At 37.8% G+C, this 13,008-nt stretch overlaps 2 protein-coding genes across 5 annotated transcripts in view; one reads left to right on the top strand and one right to left on the bottom strand.

Annotated features, from left to right (window-relative positions):
* psmd1 (proteasome 26S subunit, non-ATPase 1) overlaps positions 1-13,008 on the top strand; it is a 47,398-nt gene that overhangs the window by 16,617 nt on the left and 17,773 nt on the right. The gene's annotated exons all lie outside the window — the stretch shown is intronic.
* Positions 340-12,612, bottom strand: htr2b (5-hydroxytryptamine (serotonin) receptor 2B, G protein-coupled). 3 transcript variants are annotated; one of them, XM_026930521.3, is made up of 4 exons: positions 11,977-12,612; positions 8,509-8,797; positions 4,028-4,228; positions 340-2,848 (listed from the first exon to the last, which is right to left on the bottom strand). In XM_026930521.3, the coding sequence occupies exons 2-4, from the start codon at positions 8,723-8,725 to the stop codon at positions 1,929-1,931; spliced, it is 1,338 nt and encodes a 445-aa protein (XP_026786322.1). In that variant the 5' UTR covers positions 8,726-8,797; positions 11,977-12,612; the 3' UTR covers positions 340-1,928. The 3 variants fall into 3 exon arrangements, with proteins under 3 accessions (XP_026786322.1, XP_026786321.1, XP_053094058.1); XM_026930520.3 differs by having other exon boundaries at positions 8,509-8,803; positions 11,977-12,611; XM_053238083.1 differs by lacking the exon at positions 11,977-12,612 and having other exon boundaries at positions 8,509-11,969.

Here is a 13,008-nt window from a genome sequence, read left to right as displayed (position 1 = left end):
CTTTATGTTTGGCAAGGAAAGTGTAGTTATGGTTACTGATGTACAAAACCATACTTTCATAGGACTGGAGCACTGTGGTTAGCTCACCTTTGAGGTGTGAGTGCTCAGAAAAATGAAAAATGCAAGTCTTGTGCTGAACGAGTAAGTCTTCTTCGTTTGCAGAATTCCTGCACAGTGACATACATGAAGAACTGCAGGTTTTGGATCCATAGCATGTCGTTGTGCGGGAATTCTTCAAAAAGGTTGTAAAAGCAAATGGATGAACCTAACTGCTCCTATTTTGGAAAATCTGACACATGCATTCTCACATTGTTGAATTCATTTCACGGATGCCAAGTATTTAATGAAAAGTTTTAATTAGCAAGAAATGCTTCCCTTCTCATTTAATATCTGCAAGTTTGCATATTTATAACATCGCAGAAAGTGAGTTATAAGAAGGCAAAAAAGAGCTCTTAAACACACTTGTTCCCCTTTGTACATTTAGAGTCATTCTATAGAAATCATTAATTTAGAAGGTATAGCACGTCCATCATAAGAAGGCCTCATGTTTATAGGCTGCTTATAGTAGACTCAGTTATGTGACTAGCTGAGTTTATTACATTATTATTACATTCATTCGGCAGGTGATTTTATCCAAAGTAGGTTCTGTCAAACTTGCTCAAGGCCCCAAAATTGACTCTTTGTGAGTCCTGGGATTTGAAATCAATAACCTCAGAACATATTTAACAATAGAATAGGTTTATCATTTGACCATTCCAGATTGATCATGTCTATTTTCTTGCTTTGTTTTCAATTTCAAGCTTTCTAAACTTATATAAAATTTACAACAGAGCAATACCTGTTCTTCTGCTTTTTGTTGCTTAATTTAGTTATCACATACTACAGTCCTCGTTTCATTGAGGTGTGTGTTTGTAAGGCTGCTTTCTCTTCCCGAAACCATTTTACACGCAATCCTGTTTGAAGTCTGTGTCCTATGGGAAGAATGTATTTTGGCCACAATGGGGCTTTAATAAAGTTGGAAAAGTTTTCAACATTTTAGAAACTTGCCAATTGATGTCAAGCTATTTTGTACCTCCTGATTCCTCCTTATCAAGTCACAAGATGGTGGACAAATGAGGAAGATAAACAAACAGGACATGTTTGAAAAAGGAAAAAAAAATTATTTTCAATGTTTTTCTGTGTGATTTTCAGCCTCCAAATCTACAGTGAAGGAGAACAACCTCCTCATCACCAGAGTTACACAATTCTATTTCATCTGCATTGCTGATAATAATAATTCTAATCTAGACAGCAAGCAAGGCTAGATATTAGCTAAGAATGGTAAGTGTGTTGTCATGGTTAAAAGCCGCCTTAGATCTCACCATTACCTGTTATTCCAGAAAAAAATTAGTGTCTTTAAAGCTTACAATTTGATCAGAGGATCTAATGAGAATGAGTGACTTCAGGAATTATTTAAGCTCTTGCAAAGAACATACAATAACCCTAAGATGATTCCACTGGTTAAGCATCTTGCACATGGAGAGAAACATCCATTATGCTTCTGTTATTCCAGTATCAGTCATTCAAAGTAGCAAAAATGAGACCTTTAACATCAGCATGATAATCAGAAAAACCTTTGTATGTCCCTATAAAGCCATGGCATTCACACATTTGGTCATACACATGCATGTGTATTTCATGGATGCTACACATAGCTGGAATTCTTTACATTCCCTGTTCTCCACAATTCTGCAGCCATATTATTCCAGTATCAAATACCATCTTTTAAAAGTGCTGAAAATTTCAGACTTAATCAAATAATTTTTTTTCAATTTGCAAGAGGTGAAATATGAATACTGGTCTGTCAAGTGCAGGAGCTAGATTGAGCATTTTAAGCCATAAGTGTGGTGGTGTTGTTTAAAAAAAAAAAAAAAAGCTATCAAAGCTTGCTATAAACAGCTGACTCCTTCATCAGTTTTGCGGTCCTCGTTTTCCGTGAGAAGAAGCGTATCCAGCAAGACACCACTGGAGGATTGAAGGTTTGTGGGTCGTCTTCGCAAAGGACTCTGGTACCCTACAGGACCAATACCGTTCATCATCCCATGCTTCATAAACAGTTTGGAGTTTTCCGCAACAGAAGACTGGAAAGCTATTTTGGTCAGGTTCCTGCGCTGCATTCTGGACGCTCTCTTGCCGCCAAAGTTACATGTGATGTAACGCGTAAATGCTCCCCGGAAAGTCTTGTTAAAAAGTGTGTACACTAAAGGGTTGACGCCCGAAGAAACGTAACCAACCCACACGAAAATGTCCAAAAGACTCTCCACCAGTTTGCCATTGCAACTCTCGCAGAGCACCGATGTCACATTGGTGATGAAAAATGGACACCACATGACCACAAACAACAGAAAGACGATCCCCAGGACTTTTGAGGCTCGCTGTTCATTACTCAGGTTTTGCATGGATCTCTTTCCCATGGTGGACAGTCGCCGAATGGGAATCTCATCCCCTGTGATGGGGTTTGTTTGCTGCAGAATTTGGTCCTTTTTACTAGCATCCAGCATGCAGACTTTCTCCGGTGGAGATGGGACCGTCTGCTCTCTTTGGAAGACCGTACACACCATGGGTCTGTTGACTCGCTGACACGCCCTCGATCTAAGGAGATACACTTTCTTGCGCAGCACCTGGATTGTCAGCAGGTATATAATCATCATGATCATGAGGGGGATGAAGAAGGCCGCCAGAGAGCCGTATAGTTTAAAGTCCCAGAAGCCCTGTGAGGTCAACATGCAGGTGTGGTTGCTGTTGAAAGTTATGTTGAATCCATGATTTGAGCTTCTCAGTCCTTTGATGGGGATGGGTATGGCGATACCTGTTGGAGAGAAAGATCATTTAAATTCATTCAGATCATTGTGGCACCAAGACTGGCTTCGTTCTGCACTGTACAGCAGAATGCTCACTGAATATAAAGGAGCGATCCATCTATATTAAAAAAAAAAAAATGTCGATATGCTATTGGCTGTAGATCTTTAAATAGCATACCATTCCACTGATGTTGGCTTCCATAACTTTAGCTAGCGCTGTCTGGTTTTTCTCAGTAACACTGCTTTGTCAAATGAGCGTGTATGCAATTGTAAGCCTTCAGCATAAGCACGGACACGGCGTGCATGGTCATTATTGAAGTGACACTGCACAAGATCTGCCTTTCATGGATTTAAAACACAACTCTGTTGTAGCGCCAAACGCCACAGTGTTCCAGACAACACCGTCAAAATAATCACCTGGTCCTTTTGTTAACGAGCAGAACTCTCGATGTGTCATCTCTTCTTGTTCCAGGTCAAAACAGTTATATAACAAAGCTCCATCATTAACAGATAATTGTTTTGCTAAGTCAGGTCCAGAAGTCTGGGGTCCACCATCAAGAACTGTTAATTGAAACGAATTCCTTTTGATCGATACAAATGCGCAAGTGTTTCTTTTTTGTGATAAAATTTTACCAGATTGGTTTAGTATGAAAGGTTCATGACTTCAGATATTATTACATCTTATTATAGACCAAAATGATGCACTTGAAAGCTAGATATAATAGTTTTCTTAGAAAGTGTGAGTCTTAATCAGGAAGTAGTGCTGTTCTGTCACTTCTTCTCCAGCACTCCTGGCTTAGACTTTATTAAATCTATTGTATATAGAGATGTGTCAAAGCTGCCTTGGCATGGTTGTTTTATTCCTTGCAGCAACAAAATAAACAACAGCTGGTATATTGCTACTAGCTATCAGTTACTTAAGTGGTGCAAACAGCCATCCTGCCAAAATTGTCATCTCATTATCAGATAAAAGCGAAAGAAACTAAGCAGTTGTTCCTTTGTGTAAGCATTTCATCAGTAATTGAGGAAAGTGAAAGGTTATGCGAGAGTGAAAAACAGGAAAGTCTGTCCCGTATGCTATTCCTTAGTAACACTGGTGTTTGCTTGTGCCGTTGCACCGAAAACGCTGCACTCATGGCCAATTCACACATTAAATCATGAAAACGTCTTGATATTTGAGAGCTTACCTATCGATATCAACCAGACGAGTGCAATTTTTGCCATGGCTTTGGCTCGGGAGTTGTACTGGCTGTGCTGAATGGGCTTTTTGATGGCAATGTAGCGGTCGAGGGAGATGGCGCAAAGGTGCATGATGGACGCTGTGGAGAATAAAACATCTAGGAATAGCCAGATGGGACACAGGAAATCAGGAAGTGGCCATACTGAATCTGAAACACACAGTATTGATCACTGATCATATGAAAAATTTCACATCTGCACTAATAGTCAATATAGAAACTACGGGTACCACAAATTGTTTCACTTTGTGAAACAACGTACACTGATTTGTTTCACTTCTTGGAGCCCATATCATACTGCCCCACCTTTTCAACTCCAAACATTTCCACTCCAATTTTTCATGTCAGCGCAGGCCTTTTAATCAGATTTCTGAAGCATTCTGTTTTTCCAGTGAAAAGGCATGATCTAGAAGCACCACCCATGCATATAATTATGTAACCGTGATTACATCTCTCTTTTTTTTTTTTTTTTTTTTTTTTTTTTTTTTAAACTACACGTAAAGGCTTTTCATTAAGACACTTATAATTTCACACAATGATAGACCAATTAATTATTTGTAATTTCTACTAGAAATTGCGCCAATCTGATACCCATGATCAGCAAAAAAAAAAAAAAAATGCTGGATCGGATACTAGAGAAAATCTGAGAAAAGAACGGGCAGGTAGTTTTCTCTGCTCTGTAATTCCTGAGAGGAGTGTAAAAGGATAGTCTCTGCCAGAAGTCTGGTTCTAAAATTTCCCATGTAAATATTTCTCTCCATCCTTGATGAATATATAAGATTCTTCTCTTTCTTTTACCCCCAGTATATTCTTGTGTTTTTTGCTCTGGTGGTGTCCTTTTACAGTAAACTGAGCTCTGTCTGAATTTGTTCTCCCATATTTACCCTAACATGGAACCATTTAATACTTCAAGGTGTCGACACAGAGTTCTGTTTTCACCTGTTTAACAGATGTGGAGACAGGACAAGTAGCTCTGTTTCTGCTCTGCACATGGGCAATTTTTCATTTAGCTGTTTGCTTAAAAAGGGATTAGGCTTTAACGTGTGACGTTTTTGACTTTGTAATCCTAGTGAATCCTTCTTTAAAAATATACCTGAATTGTTGAGTGAAAGGATGTCATGCTGTCAATACTGTCAATATTAATAATATTTATTGATACATTTATTTATGTAGTGCTTTCAGAAAGTGTAAAATCGTACAATTCAAGCAGAAAATGAAGTTGAGTTATAAATACTGCTACTACTAATAAATAAATTGATTGATTAATACAAGTAGTGTGTTCCATTACACTCCAGGTTGCTGTACAGAGAAGGAAAAAAAAAACTGGGGTTAAAATGGTCCAGAATAAAAACAAAAACCAAAAATTGTTTTCATAAATGCATCTTTGCATTGTTGGGGTGGGCAGTATTACAAAAATCATATAATAATGCTTAAAGCAAAAGATTATTGTTTAAATAAAAAAAACCCTGCAAATTTACAGATTTCACACCAACAAAATAAAATAATTATTTCGAACAAATATTTAACTTAAAGACAGAAAAAATTTTACATTACTTTTATTTTTCCTCCATTTCCTTGCAACATAATCATGTAGTTGAATATTTTAATGCTCTGAATTTTTACACCACCTCAGCAAATAAAAGCTACAACATGGAGCTGCTGAATAATGACCTCGAACGTCCAGGCAGACATAAACACTAAGCGAGGCTCTCTAGACCATCCTCTGTGTCCCGTAGTATGTGATAAATAAGCAGTCATTGCACTCCAGAGCCATTCATTATCGTTTCTTCTGTCTCGCTAATATGATTTAATTACCCTTGAGAGTTCCTTCCTTCTGGTACATTTCGAGTTTGTTTCCACCTAAAAATCTTTAAACAGCCATATGAACTCTGAACAAGACGTGGCCATTTATCGCTTGCAAATATCTGTCAGGTCCTCTATATCGGTCACTTTTTAGAATAAAGCGTAAATAACTTTACGGCCCTGGTTCACGATAAACTGCTGAGGCTTTCACGGCTCTTTAGTTTTCCGGTTTTAAATACAGTCAGACTTGTTTAGACGTATATCTCAGCTAAGAGTCTGACCGTATACTTGGAAGAAATAAAGGAGGGGAAAAAAGGTTTGTTCAAAGTCACTGGTTCCGAACTCTCATTATGCATGCGTCAAAAAAGTTAGATTTTTTTTTTCTTAAAGTTTTCAGTTAAACAAAAGTACTGTAGAGGTACATTTTATCTTTCCAGATGTAATAATGTAAAGGTACATTAGAGTGATCCTTAAGATGCAATGCTTATTATTATGATTTTGTCCGGGTATAAAACTGTCAATATTTGTGATGAAAAACCTCCAGCTCCTCTGTGTCTCTCTTTCTACTTATCCCCGGCTTGTTTTACCCAACCAGTTCAGCCAGATTTGAATCTGCAGAATCCAACACTGTTTTTCTGACTAAAAAATGGCAGAGATATTTCAATAAATGCAACGACTGTCCTTTGTCAGTTTGACAGTCAAAACAAACATGAGATCATTTTGAAATGGACTTTAACTTATTATATCTCTGTTTCTACGTTGTCCCTCAACTCCAAAGAAAAGCTACACTGAGGTTTTAATCTTCAAGAAGTTGGCCATATTGTTTATAATGACTTTTTTTTATGTCCACTTTTATTAAGTTTCCAACTGTTTCCCTTCACTGAACCTTCGAGCTACTGTTGCACCACTTTTATAGTCATCTTTCTTGAAAATCTGAAGTTCTGTTATTAGAATCTGTGATAGCGTCGTACAGTTATAATACTGGTGGTTATGTATCTCCCCCTTTTCTATGTGGACTGACCGAAGGAAGAATTTCTCCTCGCTTAAGCGTTTAATCTGTGATCCCATGGGTTCAGCTTCCCATATGGTTCCTATACAGATAAAAGACTTGGTTTTCAAAACTCCGTAAGATCAGCACGTTCACCAGTGACTCAGCCCACATGTTGTCACCAACTCCCATCTAATCTGATGAGAAAGAGTCCTGCACCGGCGCTGAATGCTAAACTGGCAAGGATTGCTTTTAGCCTATATAAGCCAAATCAACAGCTGCGTGCGTACCGGTGCCTTTTCAGGGGTATGTCTTGCTTTGAGACAACGTTATCTGCACTTTTGAAGAATTCAGATAACGAATGTTAGCAATTTACAGTGAAGACTATGACAGCATTTGTTTGCATTCCTGAATTCATGGGAATGAAACTATTTGTGTTTCTTTCCATCACTGAATCCAGTTTTGCCTATCCTTCTCATCCAACTGGTGTCAAGTTCAAGTTCAATCGACAAAGACCTGCCAAAGCTCATCTACTTTAAAGAAACCATATAGCTAGAGAATTAACTCGGTGCCAAACATTGGTTATCAGATGTATCACAATATTCCACACAGTCAGTAATGGCAGTTCTTACAGAAGCTTTAAAATCCTGACACTCGCTCATATTTATAGCTTTATTCCAACTGGCAAGTTTTGAGATATATTCTTTAAATGTTGTTTGACATCTCTGTTGGGACTGAAGCCAGGATTTTAGGGCTTTATTTTTAGGGGTGAGCAATAACATTTTTGATACTTGATTTTCATAATACATCAGGGTGTACATGTTTATTTCTGCAAATAGACGTTTGCTAAAATGCTTCTTCTGGATTCTGATTGTTGATGAATTTTCTATAACAGCAGCTCTGACAGTAGTGCAGCTGCAAATTACAGGTTTATATTAATGTGTTCGTTCTAATGTTATCTTTGTATAGTCACAGCTCATTCACAGTGACTTGTACAGTGGATGACGTTCATATGATGATGTTTTCTGTAAGGAAACAGTTATTTTTATTAACATAAGTAAAGCTGTAACTTTAAGTTTTCCGACATCTTAAAGGACAGCAGAGTTTATGCTCACCTGACAAGCTGCATTTTTTTCGACTTCAAGAGAGAATTTTAAAAGACAGGCTGGTGAGAGAGTGACAGTTTATATCTGCTGTGATGTAAGCAAGAACAGGAACTAACTTGTGGATGTTCCACAACATTAACTGTAACTGTAAACAGATAAAACCTATGACATTTTGTTTTTTAATAAGTAAAAAATTTTAATCTTTGGCAAACTGCTGTGGTGTAAGACAAATTAAACACTTTGGGATTTGCTGTTATAAGAACTACTTTGGGGTGGTAACAGTAATTCCACTTCCATCACCATCCCATCATTGATTATTTTACTATAACAGCAGGACAAGCTTTTTTTATTACTTACTTAGTTCACTTATTTTGAACATCATTGAAAATATACTTATTTTTTTTAATGCAATATTGTCACAATTTCATAAACCATAATTAAAGCTTTTGCAATTATTGTGATGTAAAAAAACCAAATTTGTGAATTGAGCTGTAGAGTCGGCTGTAGTGAAGGTGAGTACAGAGTTGACTTACTGTACAGCACGGTAACGAGAGCGATGGGCATCACCAGCAGCCCCACCAGCAGGTCGGCCACAGCTAGAGACATGAGGAAGTAATTAGTGGCATTTTGGAGTTTGCGCTCCAGCGACACGGCCAGGATGACCAGGATGTTTCCTCCGATGGTGGGCAGGATGGCCATGAGGAAGAGCAGCGAGGCCCAGTGCAGCTTCTCTCCATCAGGAGAAGACATGCTGCTTTTGCTCGCCTGGACCAAGAACGACGTGCTGTGTCTTTTTCCTGGGGCTCGGCCAGCATTGTCCCACTGCGGCTAGAGAGAGTCAGTCAGGATGGAGGAATGAACGACAAGCGATACATGGCAGCTAGCTCTCTATACCAAATATGTAGCATGCCACAGATTGAGTGGAGAGAAACCGTCAAGAAATGAACAACTATCGACAAGAACTCGCCTTTATTGGTAGATGAGCGTTTTCTATTCTGTGTTAAATCCTTGCTTTTTAATGCTTTGGCTATATTATAATTAAGGATAGAAGCAAATATAATTGTGTGGTGTTGGTTTTTGAGTTTAAAGTAAACATGTTGAGAGGAATCATGCCAAGACTTCAGCAGTTTAACACTACAGTGTAGAAACCTTGAAACCTTCAAAATTCTGTGTCAGGTTTCAAGCAACACACAGCACGCATGATGAACATTTTAATTTGTAACATGGTGACAGTAGTGCAGGTGAGTGATATGAAAGATATACACCAAGCAGCCACAACATTAAAAGCACCTGCCTAATATTGTATAGATCCCCCTTGTGCCACCAAAACAGCTCTGACCTGTTGAGGCATGGACTCCACAAGACATCGGAAGGTGCGCTGTGGTATCTGGAAGTATGGCACCAAAACGAACATCCCGCAGATACTCAATCAGATTGAGATCTGGGGAATTTGGAGGCCAAGTCAATACCTTGAACTCTTTGTCATGTTCCTCAAACCATTCCTGAACGATGTCTGCAGTGTAGCAGGGTGCATTATCCTGCTGAAAGAAGCCACTGCCATTAGAGAATACTGTTGCCATGAAGGGGTGTACACGGTCTGCAGCAATGTTTAGGTAGGTGGTACGTGTCAAAGTAACATCCACATGTATGCCAGGATCCCAAGGTTTCCCAGCAGAACATTGCCTACAGCATCACACTGCCTCCGCCGGCTTTCCTTCTTCCCGTAGTACATCCTGGTGCCATCTCTTCCCCAGGTAAGCAACGCACACGCACCTGGCCTTCCACATGATGTAAAAGAAAACGTGATTCATCAGACCAGGCCACCTTCTTCCATTGCTCCATGGTCCAGTTCTGATGCTCTCGTGCCCATTGTAGATGTTTTCGGCGGTGGACAGGGGTCAGCATGGGCACTCTGACTGGTCTGTGTCTGCGCAGCCCCATACGCAGCAAACTGCGATGCACTGTGTGTTCTGACACCTTTCTATCATAGCCAGCATTAACATTTCCAGCCATTTGTGCTACAGTAGCTCTTCTGTGCGATCGGACCAGATGGGCTAGCCTTCGCTCCCCATGAGCACTCATGACCTTGTCGCCATCACACTTTGGCCCATGTCAGTCGCTCAGATCCATTCACTTGTTTATTTTTCCTGCTTCCAACATGTCAACTTCAAGAACTGACTGTTCACTTGCTGCCTAATATATCCCACCCCTTGACAGGTGCCACTGTGACAAGATATGTTATTCACTTCACCTGTCAATGGTTTTAATGTTATGGCTGATAAGTGTATATTGCGGTACATGTCTACGATATGACACGTATCACGATATCTGAAGGTTTGCTGAGTAACTGCCAGCAGAACAGAATAGTTGCCTTGTACAAAGCTGAAAGAATGAGTGTAATGAGACTTTTTTTTTTTTTTTTTTGTCAATGACCAATATAAATGCACAGTATACACATAGTATGCTCCTCCCCCCTTTGTTATGCCACCCTACTTGCCACCTGGTAACTAATATCTAAGCCTTATAGCTGTTAAATTTATAAGAAAAAAATAAAATAAATAAAATAAAGATAACCAGTTCCGTGCATAGTGATCATGGATGTTTTACTTCCTGCTTATATCAGATCATGTTTCTGGTTGGCTGCTGATGGTCAAATATCACAATCACTTTAGACACTACTAGTTCCGATGTACTTTAAGTGTCTGTGGTACAACGGAAAATCTGCACCACGCTAGTTTCTCATTTAATTAATTTTTATGCACCATATGCATTGTACTCATCTACAAATTCATTTTAATTATTGTAAATAAATAATCAAAAGGGAGAAATATTACTGATTAAAAAACAATTGCTATGCATTAGAATAATCAGAATACTTTTATTTCTACAAAAATAAATTTTAACACAAATGGAGGGAATCAATTCTGGAAAAAAATTTACATTTTAATCTGCTGATTCCAATCAGTTGTAATTGTTTAAAAATTAAAAAAAAAAATAATAAATAATCCAGACGGTACTCACGATATCTCAGGAAAGTGTATTTTGACATCATTTATCATGAGATCGATATTACGTTGTCATATCGCCCAGCTCTAAATGGTAGAATAATTTGAGATCTTTATCACGGTGCAGTGAACACTGATGTATCGCTACACCGTGCTTCAGATATACGGTCAAGCCAAAAGAGCCAACCAGAATTAAAGTGCTGTCATCATCTAATATGCCAGTAATTTATTTTTATTTCACTGCACCAAGTTTTAATCACAGTTCAAACCCAAGTCTTCTGCTCAGTTATTTTACTGTTTTTACTGTAATTTTACTCCACAGCCCAGTGCTTCTCCCTCAGATGTCCTTATCTCGGATTCGGCTCGACATTTATTATTATAAACCATGTCCGATTTCCCTGTGCTGTCATTAGTTCTAGACCATTGAGAAGTAATTAAGCAAGGAAGTGAAGATCTGCAGTAATCACTGTTCGCTCATGAGCTCGGCCATTTCGTGTTGTAATGAAATTTGATGAATTAGGACAGATGGCATGTTTCTTCTTCTTCTCCCCCCCCCTCACCCCACTTGCAATTTAGCACTTGCCTGGTGAGTGTTAATGATATTATTCATGTGTACACTGGCTTTATAGCTTTGATTTAATATAATGTACATATTTTCTTATATGCATTATATTTTTTAATTTTCCTTTTCTTAACTTTCAGAGGTGTTAATCTGACAGTTGATTTAAAAGGTTTTTAATAATATAATTGATCTCACTTTTGAAAATGATTATCTGAAAATGAAAATGATAGCTTTAATGGATTGACGCCAATTCCATTTTTTTTCTTTCTTATTTATTTATTTGCTTATTTCCAGCATTTTTCAGGTTGCATGGTTCATTTCTTTAATTGGTTTCAGACTCAACTCAAACCTCAAACTCACGTAGGTGTGTAATTCTTTCCATATTGTTTTTATTTAACCAATAACAACCTTCATTATTTTTAAACCTTTCTTACCTTCAGCTCCAATCCATCAGTGCTCTTTGTTCTTCAATCTTATCCCACATGCCTTTTTTTTTCCTTCCCCGTGTCGTCTTCACTCATCTAGAACTTCCCAAGCCGTGATCCTTTGCTCCTTTAGTTTGTCTCTTCACACGTTTTTATAAGTACTCACACAAAACGAGAAACCAAACAGAGTTCAGATTCTTTTCCTAGGACGAGACCCAGAGAATTATCTCACTTCTGTGGCTTGTGTTGAGGGATTTATGTCCATTTTTTTCCCGTTTCGCATCACCTACTGCAGCACTAATCTCTTCATTTCTTCTCCTCCTCGCTCTCTGGTTCCGCACTCGTCCGCTCGCTCTTTCGTTCTGACTCTCTCAGAAAACACACGAGTGTGTGTCTGTGCTGGATTTGTGCCAGCGGTTCTGGGAGGTAATTTCCTTGAACACGGCGGATCTACTGTTTATACTATTTAGCGCACTCCACTTGTGGAAAAAAATGCAGAGCTTTAAAGTATCGGCTTTTCTGTACATTCTGTTAATTGTGTCCTTTACAAAACTTTTCATTAATGCTACATTTTATCATCACCTATAATAGATATTTTCTTTTTTTTTTTTTCCTTTTCTTCATGTAATTAAATCCATATTGGAAATTTACAAGCATATATATATATATATATATATATATATATATATATATATATATATATATATATATATATATATATATATATATATATATATATATAAAACAATTTTTTTGCTTTTCTGCACAGATAAGCTTCTGCATTTTTATCTTTTCAATTACATATATATATATATATATATATATATATATATATATATATATATATATATATATATATATATATATATATATATATATATATATCTCAAATATGAGTTTATTTTACATACCTTATTTTACCCTGCGAAGATCGTCTTTTTGATTCAGTATCAACTTTATGCCAGATGAACTTCTTTAATTATAACAGACGTAGTTTCTCATATGGGTTTAAAACACTGCATCTAACACACACACATGCAA

Source organism: Pangasianodon hypophthalmus, chromosome 11, assembly GCF_027358585.1.
Source record: "Pangasianodon hypophthalmus isolate fPanHyp1 chromosome 11, fPanHyp1.pri, whole genome shotgun sequence".
Lineage (NCBI taxonomy): Eukaryota > Metazoa > Chordata > Actinopteri > Siluriformes > Pangasiidae > Pangasianodon > Pangasianodon hypophthalmus.
This window is presented reverse-complemented; position numbering and strand designations above follow the sequence as displayed.